The 24,223-nt window shown below is 35.4% G+C and overlaps 1 protein-coding gene across 2 annotated transcripts; it reads right to left on the minus strand.

Annotated features, from left to right (window-relative positions):
- Positions 1 to 1,013: 1,013 nt before the first annotated feature.
- On the minus strand, positions 1,014 to 12,981 carry LOC121411674 (polyglutamine-binding protein 1-like). 2 transcript variants are annotated; one of them, XM_041604496.1, is made up of 8 exons: positions 12,940 to 12,981; positions 11,367 to 11,475; positions 9,441 to 9,567; positions 7,427 to 7,485; positions 5,670 to 5,782; positions 4,493 to 4,592; positions 3,663 to 3,735; positions 1,014 to 2,920 (listed from the first exon to the last, which is right to left on the minus strand). In XM_041604496.1, exons 1-8 carry the CDS (start codon positions 12,976 to 12,978, stop codon positions 2,776 to 2,778), a joined length of 765 nt encoding a protein of 254 aa, XP_041460430.1. In that variant the 5' UTR covers positions 12,979 to 12,981; the 3' UTR covers positions 1,014 to 2,775. The 2 variants fall into 2 exon arrangements, with proteins under 2 accessions (XP_041460430.1, XP_041460431.1); XM_041604497.1 differs by having other exon boundaries at positions 11,367 to 11,477; positions 12,951 to 12,968.
- Between the last annotated feature and the right edge of the window lie 11,242 nt (positions 12,982 to 24,223).

The following is a 24,223-nucleotide window of genomic DNA, read 5'->3' on the forward strand; positions in this document are numbered from 1 at the left end:
GGCTTTGTGTCTCAAAAACCTAAGGTGCCTTTAGGTGTCCGAGTTGTTTCTCTGGCCCTAACACTTAAAAAAAAAATGGAATCTAACTTTCATATCAATTGTGTATTTATCTACAGCATGAAATATTCTATGGTATTGAGGAATACATGCCCGCAATCAAGGGACCAGCTAGACACACTCTACATGTATATTTGTACCAGTGATGTGCTCTATGGCCAAGTTCATCTACCATGGTACAAAACCATGGACTAAGCATATTTCTCATACAAATTATGCTCATATAATCACCTTCACTGAAAAAAGTCCAATTATAAATACACACATTTGGCAAATGGCGCTAAATTCATGGTTGAAGTGCGATAATACCAGAAATGTGCAAAGTTTGTATTATGATACATTAGAAATCACCTTTGCAAATTCTGGCCCATGTGCATGTATTACCACAGCCTTGCTTAGGGGTCTTGGCGAGAGAATCTCCCGCTTATAAGGTGTTTGGGGATGGAGTCTTGACTATTTTTTCTCTTTATGGAAATATCTCTCTGAATTAATCCTGGTATGCACTCCCACTGGTTCCTTCATTCTGCAAATCACAAAATTTCTTTAACTGTCAAAAAAAGCAAGAACTAAATATTTTGGTGATAGGTCCTTTTCAAGCTCTGCCCCACATCTCCAGAATTCTCTTCCAGCTTCCTTTCATTCTATCCCCAATAGCACATGGTTTAGATCAAAATTAGAGATTTATCTATTGAAAAAAAGCATGTTCAACATAGTTCCATTTCCAGTGACTTTGATATTTTATTTTTGTATATTATTTCTAATTCATGTTTGTTTGCATATTTCACATTATCTACATTGTTATTAAGGGCTTGATTAAGATCTCATGAAAAGTGCGATATAAGATGGAGTTATTATTATCATTATCATTCTAATTTTATTATCTTCCATGCCACTTTCTTATCCATAATCATTTGAGACATTGCCTTGGTGATAGTACAAGTCTAATGACACCAAGACATCTCTTCCCAGGCAAAAAATTTTTTTTTTTTTTTTCAGGGGCTACTTTTTACAACCTACTGCTTTAATCTGCAATTTTGGATAAGTTTTAACAGTGCAGTAAATGTAGATTTTGGGGGGCTCTTTTTTTATTTTCCAGGGTTCTTATGAGCATTTCGGGGGCGAATTCGCCCCGAGCCCGTGTATTTTGTTCCCTGTCTGTTCCTCTCCTTTATTTTCTGAAGCACATAGAGATATATTTGATATGTGTTATGTGCTATATAAAAACTGATTTCTTTTATTATTATTGCAAGATGTGTGATTCTGAGGCTTGTTACTGCCTAGTCTGAAAGCTTCAGTCTCTGCTTCGTCAGGTGTTCCGCTGGACTAGGTCTTCCTTCACCACACCTCCTTAAATAAACTGAAAATGTTCTTGCACTCTGAACAGAGTACTGATGCTCCAAGTTAATTATTTGTTTTGCTGTTGATACAATATTTTTCATCAAAATATAGGTCCATGATTGATTGAAGTTATTAAAATAATCAGAATCTGCAAAGCACTTTAGACGTCGTTCCGATGTATTAAGCACGATATAAAAGCAGAATATTATCATTAGGCAGATCTTTTAGTCAATTATCAGTAGAGGTACTGGTCAGAAAATTGGGATAGTCCCAGTTTACAGGGACTGTCTAAGTCTTCAAAGATTCCTCAACACAAGAAATCTAGGAAAGTTCATTCACCTGTTAAGTGCCGACATCAGTCAAGTGCGCCTAGTCCATGTAAACATATTTTTTATAACAAGACTAATGGAAGACGGCAAGTCATGAAAATCTTCTTGCACTCTGTACAAAGGAGTGTTGATACAATATTTTTCATCAAAATGTAGGTCTATGATGTATTGAAGTTATTCAAATAATCAGAATATGTAAAGCACTTTAGATGTTATTCCGATGTATTAAGCACTATATAAAAGCAGAATATTATTATCGTAATTATCAATCTAGCATTCAATGCCATCTCAGTGCAATTTCATTAAAAAACCCAGAAGAATCAATGTAGTAAAATCAGAAACCTGTTTTACTTGGAATAATTGACTGAACCTTTGGGCTGTCTGTGTAGCAGGACAAACCAGAAAGGTCTATATTTTTTAAAACACCTCAGACAGACTTCAGCTGTCTAGTTAATGCCCTGCACACTGGTAATAATGATGATGAGAATATTACCTTCTTTTATAGCACATAACACATACATATAGCTATGAATGCCTTTATGTATCTCCTTCCTGTACTCAAAGGTCAATCACAGGCTAGTTAGACTGTAAGACGACAGGAGGGCATCAGGTATTGCACAGAGGCAAGTTGATCAAATACAATTAAGAGGGGGAGGGGGCTTTTCATGCAACAGATATTCATTTATTTTCACTGAAAGCTGTTATAAGCTACTGAAATCCTAGCACCTGATTGGCTAAGAACAAATCAGTCAGTCTCCATTTGCTTCATGAAACACTCCTAGAGTGTGTTCTACCAATGAAGGCCTGATCCAAAGCTGAAGATTGTACCTTGAAACACCACTGACCAAGATGCCAACTTGAATGTGCGTTCCTTTACATGAATATTTACATACACAAATCACATGATCCAAATACATCCAGAGTGCCTTTAAAAGCTCTGACATCCCATATGAAAATGGTTTCTTTGAAGCAGAGCATCTCTGTTAGTCCAGTTCTCAAGAGTCATTCGCTCTACACTCCTGCTCAAGTCCGAAAGGTTCACCGCATACGTTCATGTGTTAGCATTGCCTTTATTAGCTCTAAGAATAGCGCCAGGACTTGGATAAGGTCTCATCTGATAGAGAGGTCCATTAGCAGTTACATCGACCCCCGTCTTAGCTTCTTGATGTGATGGTAATCCACTGCTCCAATTACCCCTGTATTGAATATAAGATAAGAAATATTTCAGTATTAACATTTACTGGGCTGTTTTAAACCTCAAAATCTCATTATATAAAATTTACAAATTTGAAGACAGCTCAGCAAAGTTTGATTTTTGAGTTATGATGTTGGAAGCGACTTCCTATTTCCTTTTAAAAAAAGCGGTTGTCACCAATGCTACATTTCTCATATACAGCTTTTTCTGAGCTGCCCACAATTTTCTTTTAATTTTGTGATACACGATTTTAACAGCCAAGCTATGTAATGCATCCTTACATAAGTGGAAGTGGTCAGTATGCTCTGAATGCTTCTCAAATTGATTTACAAATATCACTATATAGATGAATTTTAAATACACGTCAATGATATTTGAGATTTCCACGAACACTTTGAATGCTGTTAGAAAGGAAGGACTATGTGATGAATATATAGGAATTGCCTGAGAATTTTCATATCTTCTGCCCTCTGAATCTTCCCTCTAAAACTTGATAGGTAATAAGATTTTTTTTTGAGGGGGAGGGACACCTGGGACTACATACATGTATTTTGAAATGTAACTTTTTCCCCAAAAACTATACCCTGTACATACAATTCCAATGACAATAAAATAATCACTTTCATAAATTGGACTTTTATAGCTTAAAATTAACACTATAAAATCAGTACACTTTTAGTTTCATACATTCAAATGAAATATTAAACTAGGCTTCCAAGTAGCTGATGCAAATAGAACATTACCTTGGAGTATCAGAATAAGCTGCTGGGTCCATTGGATCTAGCTCATCATCTTTTTGTCGCCTACTTCTAGAACCTACACAAGGAGAGCAAAACAAATTACAAAATACTACTAAATCAATGATCATTGCTCCTAAATATTTCCATGTGAATCACATAAGATACAAATTAATTTTCTGTATAGAGGAGGGGTATAATAAAGAATTTCAATGTATTACATTCTAGACTATGAAAGAATTATTTTTATCTCATGATCTTATCATGACAGTATAAGTGATTTCTCTTTAAAATATGAATGTATATTAGTACAGCATCAAAATCTTGGGAGTTTCATTTTGCCTAATGTTTGCATCATCATCATCATCATCATAATCATCATCTTCCCCATCATCACTACCATCTTCTTTATCAAAATCCCCATCACCACAACCAATACCATCATCACCATCGTTATCACATCCTTCACCGCTACCACCACCGCACCATAACCATCATCATCATCATCATCACTGTCATCATCACCATCATTATTACCATTATCACTACATTGATGATCACCATTATCATGTTTATCATTATAACATTTTCAAAATACTGTCAATGTATTCTGGCAAGCCTAGAAACACTTTGCTTTCTATGTTTTGGTCATTTCCTTTATGCAAAAAAAAAAATGCTCCAACCTGTCTCAACTACATGCAATATTCAATATTTTCTAAAATTATAAATGAATGTGAAGTATTCATTTGATTTATTTTGTGTCATTTTCACAATTAGCTTTTTCAACATTGTCCTTGTGGTACTGCAAAAGTGTCAATGTTTTTTTTATATTTTACCTCTATGATCTCTTCTTGACCTTTCACCTCCAGATCTTGGTGGGGGGTTCTTGGGAGGAGGAAGTGGGACGCTGGAGGGAATGACTGGTCCAATCTCCACCTTTTAATGAAAATATAAAAGAAACGGCCATGAACCACACAGTCAAGACATTTTTGCTCGTTCTGTTTTACAGGGATGTGAGTGAGCACAAATTAACAACAACAAAAAAAGGCTTGAAAAAGCTGAAGGGTGGCAAGGAAAGCTGAAATTGAAATTCAATATATTGGTTCACAGGAAAGCACAATTAAGCTGAAAATAAAGAGCAAAAATAGCTGGAATTAGCTAAAAGCTGAATTCCCACTCCAGTGGCATTAATTTCTTTGACAATAAAGAGCATAGGGTTGGAACGAGGGTTGTTATGCAGAACAATTAGATGAGACTTGGAGAATAGAATTGGGAAGGGTTTACAAGTTACATCAACTTATGTGGACATAGCGCACATCTTGAGAGTGGAGCGATCAATCCTTGTATCAGGGGGTCTCTAGCTCTCTAGCACTGGGTTGCAAGATGTTCTCTAGTTGGCATGGTGGATTTTCACATTCTATGTCCATCATTCATCCATTTACTAAGCAAACTTCCTTGGGAGCAAATGTCTCTGGAGAGCGACATGTAATTGAATCATATGCAAGCTAAACTTGTTTTTACAAAGTCATCAACATGATTTTAATGCACAGATTCGATCACATCCCATACTGATCAACATTGCTCTGTTTGTAATCTAAGAAATAATACACACAAAATGCTGTGAGATTTTCATTAAATTTCATCTATATGTGGCTCTTATATTTAAGGCAACTCATAGTTTGCTTTATCTTTGCTTTTTGTCAGGGGATTGCTTTTCAAAACAGACTCACCATGAATGGCATATTTCATTCATCTTCATGAATAAATAAGGCATTTAGAAGCGCTGTACATATTAAACTATATCATAGCGTTTACACTGTAGATCAAATTGACAACACTAAAAAGGCTACATCTATACTGGGTACAAGTGAGTTTTCAACTGTTTCTTAAATCTATCAAGAGAAGTTTCAGATCTCAAAGTAATGGGAAGCTTCTGATAAAGGGCGGTTTATATGTTTAGAACCGCTTTTGCTTAAATTCAAAATTGGAATTTGCCTGTCGGATCAGACTAACCCTGTCAGGTGGTTCCATGCCTGGTGGTTTGGGTTGTGCTTCTCTCAATCTTATCCTCTTCTCTTCTATCTCTCTCAGTTTCTTGGCCGACAATGAAATGTTTGCCTTGGAATCTGGAATAGAAATGAAACATATGAATTATACATGTACATGTACAGGGATAATGGGGAGTCAAGCATCCAATATGAAATTCCTAAAATCAAGCAAACAGCCAGGGGAGGTCCAGGGGTTTGATCGAACAAACATAGGGGAGATAGAGAAGGGAAAAGAAGGGATTCAACCTCCTACCAAAAAACCCTAGTGATGTGGCTGAAAATAGGTACTTGTAAATTATGAATAAAAAATGCACAGGGTCTCAAAATGCAGTTTCAAAAAAGAAAAAAAAAATATGAATTGAGAATTCTCTTTGAAAGAATGAAGTATCTGTGACATCACATAAGAATGACATACATCTTCTTGATCTTGCATGTTTGTAGGAAAACATGCATTACACCATCTCATTCAGCGAATCTAATTATTAGAGTCAGATCAAACTACATGTAAAATGTAATAGATCTATGTGAATGATAGCCTCTTTCTGTAGTAGAAACTGTAAACTTGTATCATACTTTCAAAACTGAAAACAATCTTTAATATTGATGTTAGGATTGATATCAATCCAATTGACTGAATCCCTGCCAATATTATTCATCAAATCTATATTAATCTATATTTAAAGGTATAAGTTCACATTGTTCACAAAAAATAAATCTAACAGGTATGTCCTCTTAGTGACAGATATAGAAGCTATATGGATATGCAGTTCTTCCTTGGAAGTTGGCTCGGAGGTCTCATCTCACCTGCCAATGCAATGGGGTTTAAGTGGCTGTTGAAGGAAACTGGGAGTCAGATCCATCTCAAACCATTCTAAAAGAATTCATAAAACTGGCTATTGTATTGTCTTTTGTCATTTACTTCTAAAAAAAAATTGAATAAAAGGGCGAAAAATTAATTTTTGTGTTTCAAATACAGGGACTCCTTTTCCCTTCCTTTGCTTGTCTTGGTGCATTTCCTTATATTTTCCTCTCCATTACCGGTATTTCAATATTGACCATGTTTTATTTCATCCTTTCCTTCCTATTTAACAAAGTCAGTCCCTTCATTCATGATTATTAATATGCTGTCCGCTAAGGCAGTGATGGCCTATGGTCTGGGCGGGGGCTGCAGCTTTTCTCTAGAGGGTCCGCTGCTGTTTCGCGGGACGTCAGCAGTGTGTCTGATGCAGGGTACTGTCCACAGTCATGTTACATAGTCTTCAGTAAAAGACAGATTGCTGGCCTTTCTCCTGGTAGCATCAGACTCGTGGGGGCATAGCCGGAAACTGCGGCCTCCACCTGAATTGCAGACTAAGGCATTGACTATTGAGACTGCCTCAGTGGATATCAGGTAGTTTGGAAATTATTTGAATCATCTGCTAACAAAGTGCACCCATATCTTTCATAGTTAAGGTTAATTATTAAAAAAAATAATATACATACAATATACCCCTGGTGTTTGTTTCAAATATAACAATGAAATCTATGAATTCAACTACCACAAAAGGCATTTTCACCTATTAATAATCTCATTGAAATATGAGTCTTTAAAAGAAGTCTAATTTTCATAATGTTACATCCTTTGTATATTATGCATTGTAATGGAATTAAATATTCTCATTTGGTAACAAAATAATCAAATATTGATGTTTAAAATGAATATTAATGCTACATGAAACATACCTGTGGGGGAGAGCCATGAGACCATATCTGTGTTGGAATCCCAGTAGTAGAAAAATCCACTGAAATTGAATAAAAATACAGAATTATGGTCCAAATTTTTTAAATCACAATAATCTTGCCTCTGCAACAATTGAGAAATGTCTTAGGCCTAAACAGTATTAAGATGAATGCTTTGATTTAATATGCATGATTTACTTGGGAGAAATTATCACACTTTGCCAAATGTAACATTATAAACATTCTGTGAGTCACAGAATATTACACAAGGGGCCCCGAATTAGTCAGAAAAGCCCAGGTGGGTGCTTCATAAAGCTGTTCATAAGAGCAAATTTAAGAACGACTGGTGATCCTTTCTTGTGGCAAATGGTATACATCGAAATGTTCAATGGCGATGGTTTAGGTTTAGGGCATAAGAGAGGTTCACCTGTTGTTCTTAAAGTCGCTCTTAACTTACAAACAGCTTTATGAAATGGCCCCCTGGAAATTGAAAGAGAGCCTCGGAAAATCCCCATTCACTGCAATTTTAAAGCTCATCAACTGTAGCAGTTTTAGGCAGTAGATTGTGGAAAGCAGCCCCTGATAATAAAACAAAATATTTTTTTGCATGTTGCACCACTGGTATGAAATAATCTCTTGTTTATCTATTATAGCAATCATTTAAAACTACATGTAGATACTCACTTTTAGGAAATTGAGAGTGGTGGGCTCAGATAAATGTCAACTTTTTCAAATTCAGTTCATGAAATTCTGAATTCAATCAAATTCAATCTATATCGATTCGATTCAATTTAATTCAATTTTGATTTATTAGATATAAAACATATATACAAACGATACAATGCTGTAGTCTGAAGACTAATTGTGCAATGTTTATATTAAAATATTTAAACATTCAAATATTGTATTACACTTAAAATCATCCAACCCAAATAAAAAATTGTTTTTATAAGGAAAAGAAAAATCAGACAAGTTGATAGGTGAAAGTTTGAACAATATTGGACAAACAAAAAGAAGATATGAATTTAAAAGTTGTAAATATTGGTAATCACTATACCCATGGAGATTTCAAATTGGCCGCATATGGGATGTCATAGTGATGTAAGGCAAGGACTACTCTTCCATGTACTCAAATATATTTATGGCTAAAATGTCATTTTCCCCAAAAGTTTTATTTCAAATTATATTTTTCTTTCATGAGGACATAAAACAATATACTACATGGGTTATATTCAGATTACTGCCCCAGGGGAATGGGTACTTAGGAGAAAACCACAAATCCCTGATAATAAAGTACATGGCCTATGGGAAAGTTGTCCTTGCCCTTGTCATAATTTACTTACCAGTTGCCAATTTGAAATCTACATAGTATTAGTGATCTCAATTTTAACAGCAGCTTTAACTTTCTTATTGCTGGTCCAATTTCTTTCAAACTTTCACCATTCTGTTTTATTTATTTTTCTCCTTCCCAACACAACATTTTATGACCAAGGCTGGATTCCCCTTTAAATTTGGTGTTTAGTATTAAACTCCAATTTCAGGAATGATTCCAAGTGTAGAAAAAAGGGATATGAACTTCTAGTATGCTTGAGAATGAGATTGTACATGTACCATGCAATATCCATGAAAGCTCAAAGCAGTCCATAAATAATCTCACAGAAATACATGTTTTGTTAAATTTAACAATTTGATATTCTGACAGTGCTAGCGGAGAATATTTTTCCTGGTATCGCATCACAATTTGCCCCTGATGTTTTTTTAAAGACTGCAACACAACAAATATTTTGTATCGCAGATTTTTACTCAGGACTGTACAGAACTTAGTTGAGAGCTCTTCTCTCATGACCTGGATCTTTTACCAACCTTGGTAAGTAAAGTTATTCACTGCCGTAGGAAAATTTCTTTCGAGTCATAGCAAGCTAAATCACTGTAAAGCTACGAATCTACTCTTTACAAGTTCATTTCTGATATAGAAAGTCACGATTTCTATTGAGACAAATATAGCCTTCAGACTGACCTTGGGGGATCTTTGACCTTCCACCAACCATGAGGTAAGTTGTCATTGTCAATGATAATCTGTTCCTTGCTCAAGTCAGGTTGGATGTCACCGGAATAATCTGCTGCAATGATTTCTTCTGTCGGATCTGTAAACAAAAATTGAACAATATAGTAAACATTGTCATTGGCGTTCTTTTTCATTGTTGGGAAATTATCCACGAAAAGACAGTAATTATTTTTACAAAGACTTTATAAAGTGATAGTGATGTCATTCAATGAATTTTTATCATCATAAATATCTAACAGGAAAAAACAATGATTTTTACATAAAATGTTACAAAAATAATAATGAAGTATTGAATTAAGAATAATCAAAGAAACAAACAGCAATATCAACCCGATTTTTATTTATTTGTCTTTAGTTCAACAAAAAAGTAGACATAAATGGATGAATCATACACCTGTTGTGACTTTAAGACTTGCTTTAACTCTTTAGCATGCATGTTTAATATGAACCCGTGACTGCCCAGAATTGTGTTCAAAAGTAGCATGGCCATTAAGAGATCTACTTTGAAAATCACTGAGTAAAAAAATCAAATGAAAAGCTCTCCTTAAACAAATCAGCATGAATGCAATACAAATGAATAGGCAACATTTATTTCATTCATGTGGAGTGTCAAATAAAATCAACAGAAGTATAACAGTGTTAAAAGATGGCCATGGATTTAGGGAAGCTAAGATTTATACTGACTGGTTATATCCACAAACTTGTCAGTAAGTATAAGAGCAAAAGGAAACTGAGCATCACTGGGAAATCAAAATTGTTCTTGGAAAATCACATTAAGATGGCATCACAAGTTGCATTGTCATTTAGGGTAATTGAGCAAAATGACGAGAATAGGAAGAACATTTATTTTGTTTTCTTTCCTGCAATTCCTGGCTCAGTGCCCTGTAGTTAGTGAAACCATGGACCTACAACTGGACATTCAACGAATCCCCTCCTTTGGGCCTAAAACCATCAGCGCTAATCCTTTTATAAACAGAGTGCTAGCAGCTGACGACCATCAAGCTGGTCGTAAATCACGCTGTCATTGACGGACAGCATAAATCAATTGTGCGCTGCTCCTACACATTGGGGTGTTGTTTGTTCACTTTATCAAAAGCAACACACAGCAGCGAACATTAGCGCTATGAAAATGATCGCAGAAACAAGAAAACAGGCGTGCATAAACATATTTTTTACGTACATCGCTAACAACCGCTCACAAAATGCATTGACATCACCATGCAGATCAGAATATCTATAGCATAAAAAAAACCAGTAAAAATTTGACTGACAAATGTGTGGAAAGGCATTAAAAATGCATCTTTTCCAGATTGTTGATGTCGATAGTCAGGCTTATCTTTGGTCAGAAGTCGATTTTTATTAGGGCGTAAAACTCCATAGGATTGGCAAAATTCAATAGGATTTTTTTCTGATGATCAGACGACAATTGCACAATATTGACAGCGTGAAATAATGCATTGAAAACCAGAAATAAATTGCACATTGCATTGTAGTTAATGTAGGGACTTTCCCTATTAACAATCAGGGCTAAAACATGGCCGCCTTCGGTCGAAAGAGGGCCAGCGATCGATCGGTGACCATCATAGGCCGAAAGGAGCTTGTGTAAACAATCGACCAGGGCGGTCATCGTAAAAACAGCATAGAGAGAAAGTTAAGTGTATGGCAGCAATTTTGACAGCTGGAAACAGGTGGTGGCCATAAAATGTTCTGGTTGAATGTCCATTTGTAGTAGGTCCATGGTGAAACCTACTTGTGGTAACCTCAATAACAAACCATAGTTATAAGCAACTGAATTCATGTATTACGAGTGACTTAAAAGTTAAAACCTATCTGTCATGTACTCAGAATATTCATATTGGCGAATATCCTTGATTTTACCATTTTCAATATTAGATGAGTCAGCTTTCAAGATTCCCCTCTTCTTCAAACGAGCTGCTAAAGCAGGTGGCAGAGACATGGTCAGGCTTTGTTCCTTGGATGATTTATACTGGGAAAAGAAGAAAAAAAAAATGGTATATAATGTTAATGAATATAATGCATATATTTTCAATTTTCTGACATGTAAATGTAGTATTCTGTGAATCAATAATTTCACTTTTTTTTCTTTTTATTTATGATCCCATGTATATGTAGGTTGATATTGTAAACTCATACATTTCAGCCATTGGCTGCAGTATGTGCATCATCGCTTTTGAAATAAATTGACCATGAATCAAAGTATGTTGGGTAGACAGAAAGGTCCAAGAAGAAATGACCATCTTTAAAGAGGAAGTTCACCCTGACAAAAATTTTATTGTAAAAATAGTAAAAAGTATGAGCGAAGGTTTCAGAATTATCCATAAAATAATAAAAAAAAAGTTAATTAGAATTTTAATTTGGTTTGTGAATAATATGCAAGCAACTTTCCTACATACAAGTATCGTATGGTAGAAAATCAATGAAATTTCATTTTCTCAGAAAACAGAAAATATTTTTACTGTACATTCAATAAATCAATAGACGAAGCATTTCATGCCCGTTCTTTAAAAAAAAAAGTCATCAGAAACCATTCAAAAATTGAAATTAATACATTTATTATTACATAACATATGGGGCACCTGCTTGTTTATGATTTACCTAATCACAAGCTTAAAATTCTATTAACTTTCTAAATCTTTAATTTATTTTCCTCAACCCTTCTACTAATTTTTACAACAAACTTTTATCAGGGTGGACTTCCCCTTTAAACTTTGTAATCCACTCAAGACCATTATATATATTGGGCTTATTTTTTCCTCTCTTTTATTTTCTCTTTCTTCTTCCCACATCTCAGTTTCTCACTTTCCTTGCTTTTCGTTTTTCCTTCTCATCCTCTATTCCTGCCCACTCAAGTCAAGGGTTCATTACATGCCACAGCGCTCTGAAAAATCAAGTCATAGTAGTTGTGTGTTGTGCACACCATGTTAGTATACTAATACTAACCTTGCACTAGTGTGATTCCTGCCTAGCTTATTTTGAATGAAGCCTAAAAGTTCAAGTTCAGAATTTACACTCAAGTCTAACCCTAAATAAATTTTTAGCTTTTTCCTCATTTTTCTAGTCTACTTTTTATTTAAGTTTCTTTTCTTCTTTCTATCTCCCCTCAGTTTTTCTCTTTTTTGAGCAAAAGCCAAAGTCTGTTCGCGCATTGTCATTACTGTGACTATCCATTGGCATGGCCATTTTTTTTTATTGATCGATTGAGAGCTGGGAACACGGCTTACCGTACTTTAATGACGATAAATTCAATAGATGGGACTGAAGTGTAGACAAGTGATTAACTCACAAAGAGTCGTCGTTGTTTATGCAATTCAGTATATTCGGAATTCAATTGAATATTCGATTTCTTCCAAATTCAAGATTTATTGCAGTTGGTGTTACAAAAATACATTGTAAAATCAAAATGTAAGAGTGAAATCGTAAATACACCTACCTTGTCAAAGTTGTTGAGTTCGTTTTGGGTTAGGAACATAGAGATATAGGCCTATACTTAATAATCTATACATCTCTATGGTTAGGAATCACCTGCGTATGATATCTCTGAAAGATCCAATCGAAAAATTAAATTAAAAATACATGAATATCATGCACAGGGAGGCTAGACCATCTGGGCTAGACCACTCGTCAGGGACAATGACAATGACAATGATTTATTTACCCATGTCACCCTAATTCGCCCCCCATAGGTAGGATGGGGGGTCGGGTGTCCGGACACTTTATCTTTTTGAAGCCTTCTTTTTTGTCTGTGGATTACACTAAAAATATGAATTCATTACTTGTAATCATTTTCTATTTTGTTCTTTATAATATTTCCTAACATTTTGTACTAAAAAATGATGAAACTTCGCTTGTAAAATTTTCCAAATGACATTCTAAAATTGATCGTCCGGACACAACCCGTCCGGATACACAACAACTGGGTATACGCTATAATAGCGTACCTATAGGGGGGGGGGGCACAAAAAGATGCATCCCTGCCCCCCCCCCCTGACGAGTCCCTCCTTTAAAGACCTTTTTTTTTTGCTTGTCAATTTTTTTTTTGGTGTCAAAATGTCCTTTTATATCCTGTTGAGGACCTGTTTTTTGTGCTTGTCAATTTTTTTTCTGGTACGAAATTCTCCATTTGTGTTTTATAGGACCTTCTTTCTTTTTTGCTTGTCAAATTTCATTGGGCAGACGATTTTGCCCCCCCCCCCCGTGGCAAACCTAGGTACGCTACTGAGCAAGACTCTAGATGAATGTCTCTCTCAGTCTTACAGTCACCCTCTCACAGGACATATCACATGCAAACTAGTATAGGCCCTATCTTATATTGAGTGAGAGTTTGCCAAAGTAGTATAGTGGCTTATATTCATTTATTCATGGGCTAAAAAAAATCTTGAGGGTCATCACGTATATTGGCAAATATTTTACTTATGGATGCTTCTGAACGCAGTCTAAGACTCTATATTCAGCTCCAATTTCTGTCTCCTCTTTAGGTTGGCCGGATCATGTCCTTGCGGGTCAGTGTCAAACTTGTACTTCACTGGTTCACGAAAATGTCTCCTTTTTTCTTCTTTTCTTCTTCTTCTTCTTTTTCTTCTTTCTTCTTCTTCTTCTTCTGCTTCTTCTGCTTCTTCTTCTTCGTCTTCTTCATCTTCTTCGTCTTCTTCCTCTCAGAACGGACCACCTTTTGGTCTAATCGAGGTCTTTGGTATCCCCCTTCCCACATTGTGTGAAATGGCAGGTCCGCAAAAAATGACTGAAAAAGCTAAAGGGAAAAGAGAAAAAAAGGGAGAGGTAGGGGAAAGAACAGGGGAAGGGAAATTTGAAGAAGAAAAAAAACTGAGGGAATAATATAACCTTCTAGAGGGGGTTAAGAAATTGGGAAAATAGGGGGAGAGAGAAAAATAGCGGAATAGGGATTGATGTTCAATTTGTGGGGTGCCAACTTGATTGAAAAAGTTGAGAGTACTGGCATAAATCAGGTCAGACTCGAACAGTGGGGGAACGATAGTATGTATGTTGACTTGACATTTTCGGGACACCCCCTTCGGTATTTTTTTTTTAATGGCCGCTATTCAGTGGCGTACCTATATTTTTCACAGGGGGAGGGGGCAAATTCGTCCGCCAAAAATTTGACAAGCAAAAAAAAAGGTCTTTTCAAGCTCGTCAGGGGGGGGGGGGCAGACTGCCCCCCGTAGGTACGCTAGTGGCTATATTGTAATGGAATTATTGTGATATAAAGTAATGAATTACAGTTTCATAATATGCAAGCGAGCAAAGAAGACATGCAGAATGGTATATGTAATTATCACATCACGGGCACTGTATACGTATATAGTACTGTTAATGTGTATAATACCACCATTTCACTTCAATAGTTATCACGATTTTTTAGATGGCTATATACTGAATTACAGTGAATATGAATATGCGAGTAGTTGGAAACAAAATAATGACCCAAATTGCCAGGGGTATGTTATTATTCGAGAAATGGTTGCCTCGATTTAAAAATGATATGCCGATATTACATTATTACAGAGGATATGATGATGGCAATTATTATCAATAACATGAATAACGTAAGAAAAGGAGAAAGAATATTGAAGCAAAAAAAGGATTAAACATTCCAGATTTTGTTAATTTGCTCACTGATGAATGGTAGGTTGAGAACAAAAAAATGGGTAATCATCGGGAAAGGGCCTGTTTTATGAAACCATCACAGGCCACATTAAACTTATATAAACATGTAAATAGCACAATGATGCAAATAAAAAGGAAAATATTGCAGAAGGAAAGATTTTGAATAATATCTGAAAGATTATATTATGGGAGATTCAAAATTTTGAGAAAAATGCATAACTGAAATATCCGATGATTTGTCGTCAGTAACACATCGTACACGCCAGTGTATTCAAATGGTTTATGAATTATGCTCAAACTTATATACACATTTAAAAGTAATATATCAAAAATTTCATAATGGACTTAATTAACTCTCTTTTAGCGGATATATATGAAGCGTATAGTATTTTTTCATGACCAAATTCTCGTAAGAATAGAATGAATGTAGCATATTCGGTATTTTACGCATACCGTATTAGTTTAAAGGAACACTAACTCTTGTATGAATTGTACGCAACAATTTTTTTATTCCAGAAAAACACGCCTACCGCTCTCCACCCCCCCCCCCAAAAAAAATAGAAAAAAACAGATACACTGATTAATATGTGTCAAACAGTCTCATGTATGAATACATCATCCTAAAATCCAGCTCAGTCCTTATGAAATGCCTAATTTTGTTGAAAAAAAACCCAAGAAGCTATACCCCACCCCACAGCCGCCACATCTCAAATGGCGATGTCCGCGTAGTCTACTGTGCAAACCCTTCACTCGAGTTATGGATTTGATGGTGCAGTCTATAAAAAGTATAATGCCTTGTGTACTAATCAGTTGAAACAGCAATGAGTTTTGTATGTGCTAGTCTCTGCGTGGAGACCCACTTGTTGATCAAAGTTTCAATCAGCTAGGTCTGTGTCTGCAGACCAAAGCTGCAGACTATATGCCCGCGGGTGAAAGTAAACACGTACATATCCGGGATTCCCGAAATACGAATTAGAACACCAGCACCGCGCGAAGTGCATGCATGACTAGGTAGCTAGCTAGCGCTGGACAGCATCATCGGTGGGCCGGGATGAGCATAGCTGTAGACCGTTTGCTATAAATATATTGGAGTGGTTGCATGTCCGGTCGAGAGCTTGGAAACACGACTGTAATGTTTATGATTTCCACCGTCTGGATGCCACTTGTCACATACTCTAATAATTGGTGACATTGTCATAGCCTAGGTCCATGACATGATTTGGGGGTGATTTGACAGATCTGCAAATCAGCTAGTATGGCCAGGTGGTAGGCAGGGAGATTCTCAAAATCTTTGTTAGCCAAGTAGAGCCTACCAAACTTTTCTCGCTGAAAATAACCAGGGAGTTTAGGAGGAAGACATCGAGGTCGGGTCCATGGAATTCGGCGCATCTACTGTTTTCTAATCTAACAACATGCGCGGCAACGTTTATGTAATAGTAAGTATGAATTTGAAGCCTGAAGGCACTCGCACAACAGTCTTATTTTGGTTTTAACTTGCAAGCAGTAGTGTGCTTTTGAAAATATCAAAATTTTACGTTTTTATCAAACAGTTTTTTTTTTTGGGGGGGGGGTATATGATAAACCATCAAAAGTCCACGATAACGGCAACAGAGATTTTGGGTTGATCTAGAGAAGTCTACTTGTAAAATGTTAATTTAGCTATTCAATTATATTTTTGTGGGTGTGGTACTCGTATGTAGGTAGATTCACCTTTACATTACAGCTAGTTATCTCTATTCGTTTTAAAAAGGAAAGCAAATCTTTTCTTTACTACAGGTGGTATATTATTATTAATCAAGGATCTTATGGTTTCTGGCTTGTCTCTTTATTGACTTTAAGTTGACTCTTGGGATATTGATTAAGCCATGCAGGCCCTTTTGTTTGTGATATTTTCAAATAAGAAAATGAAGATCTTTTGTTTATAGTGATCGATATTGATAAAGATAGTTAATTGATTACCTCATTGATTGAACTGGTAAGTACATATATTTTCTGACCGACACAACCCACCTTGTTTGTCCTTTCACCTGATTGCATTATCCCCTCGAGTTGATACCTGCTCATGATCAACAATTCTCAGAAAAACATCCACAGAAATTCATGATTCTGGGCATTTTATCAATCGACCTGAAGGTATAGGCCTATTACATATCATCAATTCATGACAGGCAGGGGGATACTACTTGCAACATTATATTCTTTATTTTTAAAATACCCCATTGGATGAAAAATAAGTACAGGGCGTATGAGTAGCGTGCATAATCTGTCTATGGACGTTTGTACACAATTGTCCACTTGCACGCATACAAGCAGTGCAGTGAGCTCTAAAATAAAACCCTTCTGTGATTTAACGAAAAAGTGCATACGTATATTACTTCTTCACCAATCAAAATTAGGTTTACATCATTGGATAGAAAATTTTATGCTCTTTAGAATGAAGTGAGATCTGGCGCTGAATCCCTACAAAGAGCGACACAATTGGCTATTGAATGAAGGAGAATTGGCGCGACACCACCCAAGTTGTCTCATCTGCCATAGAGAAAGTGGACCATTTCAAAATTTGAGTCAAATTTAAATGTAAAAGTACATTATTTTTCTAACAAATAATTGTAACAAAAGTGACCTATTTTCTTGAAAAATTATCAATGAATAAAATTTCAACCGATCTGATGTAAAACCTTATGGCATTCCCGAGATTTTTAGAATTACTGCATGTATGCTCACTACTAGATTTTGAGGCAAAATTCACGTGTTGTAGCGAACGGTACAAAGCCTGTCGAGCAGATGCGCACAAGTTTTCCATATGAGTGACTTGGATATTCATTCAAAAAGTTGAAAATAGGCTGAGTTGGTTGGTTGGTTGGTGATGGAGTAGTGCTCCTCAATCTGAGTAGATTATCTGCGCTAGCTAGGGCGCCAGGTCGATTCCAAGTTCCAGATTTTCATAGATGTGGATGGATTTGTTTTTATTCTCCTTTTAATGTCCTGAGCATTAGAGTATATAGTCTGACCTGTCAAATAGCGAAGTGCAATAATAATGATTAGTTACCTCCACCATTATTTTGCATCTTTGTCCTTCATTGTAGTATGCAAACTTAGTTGAATAAAGAAGACAGAATCTCAATTTTGGTACATTAAAAGAATATAATCACTAATAATAATAATAAGAGAGAGAGGGAGAGAGAGAACACGGGAGAGAGATCAGGATAAATATTATCATTCAGATGTGTGCATTTCTTCCCAAAAATGTTGCTTGACTGTTGATCTTATATTGGCTTGTTTAATTTCATGCTTCTTTGCATCAATGTTCTTCTTTCTCTTTCATATTTCTTGCATTAAAAAATGTTTTATTGTCTCAGGTTTTATTTAGCCTTTCTTTTTATCAATCCATCATGAATGCTTTATGGTTGAATAATGCCGATGATGATAGGTATCATCTAGCATTTTTATCTCATGAATAAAGTTTAAACATCTTGCATATCTGTTGACTTTTTGTGACAATGTAAATTTTGTGAGCGAAGATGATCTGATTGCATCACTCTGTAATGTTTTTTTTTCTTCAAAACCTGTGCTTTGATCATTTATCTTACAAATTTAGTGATTGCATGTCAGAAAGCTATTATCAAAGATTTTATATCCTAAAAGGGGAAGTTCACCCTGACAAAAGTTTATGTATACCGGTACATACTACATAGTATAGAAATAGCAGAAAAACATTGGTTTTTATTGTTTCAGTATATATTTCAACATACAAATTATTTCACACCAGCTACTGAAAGAAGAATATTTTTACTAAATAAACCATTTAAAAAAGTTGAAATTTATGGCAGCTGCTTGTATATGATGACAAAAATAAACTTTAAATTCTAATATTTAGCTTTTTAAAAATCTTTGATGGATGTCCCTCAAAGCTTCACCAATATTTTCTATTAGTTTTTCTGGTATTTTTAAAAATGAACTATTTGTCAGGGTTTACTACCCCATAAATTGTTCAACTAATTCCATGCATGAAAAATGATTTTTTGGTTTGTAGGGCTTTAAGAGACGTTTGATAATGGTATTTTTTATTGTATTTACTGTAGTGTATCTGTTAGCAGCTCAGTAATCAAACAACATTGGTTTCAGTTGTAGTTTGCTGAAGAGGATTTTTAATTTCTTGGTTTTCAATAGTATTAAAAAAATATGCACCTTTGAAATATTTTTATTGGTGATGAATTCTAAACCTGAAAGTAAAAATTAGATTGATGCGATATGAAAAAAAGTTTTACAGTTTTCATACAGTAACCTATTCACATCAGATTATGAGAAAAGTGGGAAACTCTTGGTAAATTGATAGTTTTTACAACAAGAATGTGATAATAGACATAAAAGAAAAATGTTTATAAAGATATATGTGATGAGATATGTGAGAGATGAGATATAGGGATATATTTGTATCAAAGTCAACTGTATATTTTGTTTCTTGATACTAATATTTATAGTCAAGTACACAAACATTGTGTAGGGAAGTTCACCCTGACAAAAAAGTTAATAGTAAAAATAGCAGAAAAAATAATTAAAAAGAGGTTTGATATATTTTTCAATTGTTGAGGCTTGCTTTGCACTGAAGCAAGCTGTAGATATTTCTTTGCAAATTTTGTATTATGAATGCTGAAAAGAGGAGTGGAATATTATCTTTTGGGTAGATAAAAATAAGAGTATGGTACACAAAGATGTTGCATTCAAGGTAAGTGTTCGGAAACCCTATGGGTCTTGACTGTTATACTGGCTTTAACAATAGTTGGTGGGGCCTTCAGAGCAAGCTTCATTTTTAAATACTAATAATAGCATGTGACGAAAACCTTTGTTTGTTCTTTAATAGAGTGAAGTAATTTCCAGATTTATGAAAGTGATATGCTCATTTTCTTCCTGGAGGGGCCACTTCCATTGATGAGAGGGAGAGGATACCATGCGCAACCATGGGGTCCCGAAAAGCACATAAAAAACAAGTATTTTCCATATTCTGAAAATGCAACCCTTAGCAAGTACAATGTATTCGCTTGTGAAACACTACCCTTAACATGTATTGGAAACAAAACGATAGGCCTACTCTTGGCAAGTTTTCCTGAATTGAACCTCTATTAAAGGGCAAGTCCACCACAACAAAACTTGATTTGAAGAAAAAGAGAAATATTCAACAAGCATAACACTGAAATTTCATCAAAATCGGATATAAAATAAGAAAGTGATGACATTTTAAAATTTTGCTTCATTTCACAAAACAGTTATATGCACATCCCGGTCAGTATGCAAATGAGGGAACTGATGACATCACTCACTCACTATTTCTTTTGTATTTTATTATATGAATATGAAATATTTTGATTTCATTCTCCCTGAACACGTGGAATTCCATTATTTTAACATTTTGTGCTTCAGGCAAGGGGGTCCTAATTATCAAATTCATAAATATTGAAATATTTTATAATTCAAAACAATAAAAAACAAAAGAAATAGTGAGTGAGTGACATCATCGACTCTCTCATTTGGATGTAACTGGCTCGTTCATATACATGTAACTATTTTGGTAAGAATAAGCAAAACTTTGGAATGTCATAACTTTCTTAATTTACATCCGATTTTGATGAAATTTTCAGCATTGTGCTTGTCTGATTTTTCTCTATTGATTCAAATCAACATTTTTCTGAGGTGGACTTGACCTTTAAGTACAGCGATATTTGAATTGTGATGTCACAGACGTCGGTTTTACCTGTACCTACATCATTAGGTTTAGTATGGCCCCACCTCCCACTCCTCGTGTAAATCGTACTCTAAACAGGTAGTGTTGACTGTTGGGGCAAAAAGTACATCCTTTTTAAGACATTTTAGTCTTAATTTTTTATACCCTCGCAAATTTGACCCTAAACACGTACATGTGTAGCTATCCTAGCGAAATATACCTTTTTTTCATTATTTTAGCACCTGTTTTTTACACCCTTATTACGTTCCATACGTAACATGCTCTATCTTGAAAAAGACATCCTTTTTACATTTTTTTGGGGTCGCGCATTGTATCCACTTGTTAATGTCAGTAGCCCCCCCCCCCCCTCCCCGGCATTTTCCCTCACATTATAGGGTCCAAGTTTTAAGAGGAACTACAGATAAATAGCAGGAGCTGATTTATTTGTAATCATTTGAACAAAATTTGACAAATATTGATAAAGTTGTGAATTGTTAAAAGTTTATATACCTGTGGGGATTCAAATTGGCAACATAATGATGCGTTTGAATGAATGATAATGAGACTATTTCTCAATTTGCTCAACAACTTGATTAAATATCCCTTTTTCAAAAAAAATTGACTGTAAATGAGTTTGTTTTTTTGTTTTTGAGCTCAATGCTGCTCAATGAATGCAATATTTAGTTATTATTATACAGAGTTTGCTCTATGCTTTAGGAAAAAAGTGTTCATTTGGTATTGCAAATTGTGTGGTTTTGGGATGTTTGAATTTAGATGATGGACAGTAGCCAGAAACAACATTTCATTTCATTTATTTTCATATTTCTCATTTGACATTTGATTCATATAAAAAAGCAGCAACAATAATGCATAACTAATAAGTTGTAGAATAAGACAACTGAGAGGTATAGAAATCATATATAATGATACAATCAGTCGAGTTATAATAAGGTAAAAGCTTTAAGTCAAAGAAATATGATGGGACCTACATAAAAGCAAGCTTGTTAAAAAAAAATAGACAGATCACTGGAATAACGAGCCTCTTCTGGACAAGATCCTGGTGAATCAGGATGTGACGACTCTGTCTTACCAAAACCACTGCTCAACCAAAAAGTTTACTTTCTCATAAATTTGCATCCAATGCCTTTCAAACTTTTACGAGTATTTATTTTTTTCTCACTTTTCATTCTTTGAGAATTTTGTTTAACCAAGCCTTGATTTAGTCATTTAGATAGGTGAAAAGAAAAATGATTTTCTTCTTGTACCCTTGTGCAAATTCAGCTTGTGCGCAAAGATCTTCCTTCATTGCAAAACTTGCAAAAACTCCAACAACTTCAAATGACCGTTCTTAAATAAAAAGAAAGTAAAGGCATTCATTTTCTAGCAAATGCATGATCTCTTATTAACAATTCTTTGAAATTCCACATGTATACTTTGATTGAAACAGTTTTTACTAGTAGTGTGTTTACTTGAAACAAAAAGTTGCAGTCAGTTGCTATTTTCTGTGCTCTGCCGATTGTATACTTTGTTTCTGACTCTTGGATAATTTAATAGGTATTCCAACTGCATCAGGCGCGTAGCCAGGGGGGGGGGGGTGGGGGCGGTCGCCCCCCCCCACCAAACGTCCCCAAAAAGAAAAAAAAAAGAAGGGAAAAAAGAGAGGAGAAAAGGAAAAGGGAAGGGAGGAGAGGGAAGAAAGGTAGCTTTGTGTTTTTTTCTTTTTATTCTTTATTTTTTTTCTCAAAAGAGAAACTCCTTCACTCTTCTTGCTCTAAATTTATATATGAATTTTGCTTCCGCGCTGTGCGCGGTTAAATGACAATACTGAAGTTCTCCATTGTTTCCCCCACCTTTTCTCTAACCCTGTTTTTCCACCTCAGCTATGTGCTTCTTGCCAGTTAAAGTTAAAATTGTATGCGTTAGGGCATGAATTTGAGTAAGGTTAGGCCGAAGTAAATATATGAAGTTATTTTTTTTTTCAATTAATCGCGCAACTTCTGGTCTGGTTGGCTCCGAGCAGGTAAAATCTTTAAATCAGTTTCTGCCGTCACCTCAATAAAGTCAACTTCTCCCGCTTTTCAACTCATTACTAAACAACCATAATTTTGGGGCAAACAGGTTCCTAATTTAAAAAGAGGAAGGTATGAAATTCTTGTCGTATCAAATAAAAAAGTACAAAATTGTATTAAACTTTATGTCATTTCCCTGTATACATTCATCTCCTGTCCTGTTTTGCGACCTCAGTTTGAAATTTTGAATGACACTTAAGTTTCTTTATTTTCAAATTGAAGCGCTTCAGGATAAGTAAAAAAAAATAGGCATCTTTTTTTTATATATAGATAGATGATTTCAATAAATCACAGGTTTCAACTTTTTGCGCACTATTTTCCTTGTAATGAAGTTCAATAATCTTAGAAAATCAATTGAATTAGAGCCGATGTATTAGAGATATCTACATTTGATGAAACGTCCGCCCTTTGAAATTTCAGAGTTTCATTGCTCTGCGCGGGGAGGAATATCTTCCTCTACCAATCTTCTCCTCTGTTTTTCGAGTTAAAAATATGCACTGTTGCTATTTTGTTTGTAATCAAATCTGATCTTTCCGAAGAGAGTATTCAATATATCTTTGAGAATACCCTTTTCTCGGGACCCTTTTTATGGCAAGAAAAATTGATAAAACGCTATAGCTTTCGCGCTTCGCGCGGAGTTATTATCATTCTAATTTCCTCCATTGTATACCTCTTTTGTGCGTTCACAATCACTTTTGAAAACAAGGTTCAAAATCGCAATATAGTCAACCGACTTGGAGGTAGTAGAGACAAGAGAAACGGCTCCTTTTCATTTTAATTTATGAAACACTAAAAGCTTCGCGCTTCGCGCGGGAGGGCGTAACTCCCCCTCCCTGCACCCACCCCCTAGGGACCGCGCTTTGCGCGCTCTGTAAGTGTTGGCACGCTTTGCGTGCATTTACCGCCCCCTCAAAAATGAAATCCTGGCTACGCGGTTGAACTGCATGTACATACACGTAGTCATAATCTGTTTGAAAGCCATGTGATCCCTCAAACCACTTGCAATTAAAAGGAAGTACCGTCCGGAAATGGACTTTGGCTTGTCTTCCACTTCGATCTATCAGGAAATTATTGATTGAGCGGAGTGACAATATAGTTTGCACATTATGTCACAGATATACCTTAATGGCCAGGGCGCATTGAAACTTGATTGTTGCCAGAAAGTGAGTGTGCAGGTCACAGTTTGAAAGTTTTAGTCCTGTATACTGTAAGAATTTCAGTCCTAGCAAGGAACTCCTTGGTTCTCGTAATCGTGATATCGATGATGGTGATGATGACGGTGGATGATAGTGATAATTATGATG

The sequence above is a fragment of the Lytechinus variegatus genome, chromosome 3 (assembly GCF_018143015.1).
Source record: "Lytechinus variegatus isolate NC3 chromosome 3, Lvar_3.0, whole genome shotgun sequence".
In the NCBI taxonomy this organism is placed as follows: domain Eukaryota; kingdom Metazoa; phylum Echinodermata; class Echinoidea; order Temnopleuroida; family Toxopneustidae; genus Lytechinus; species Lytechinus variegatus.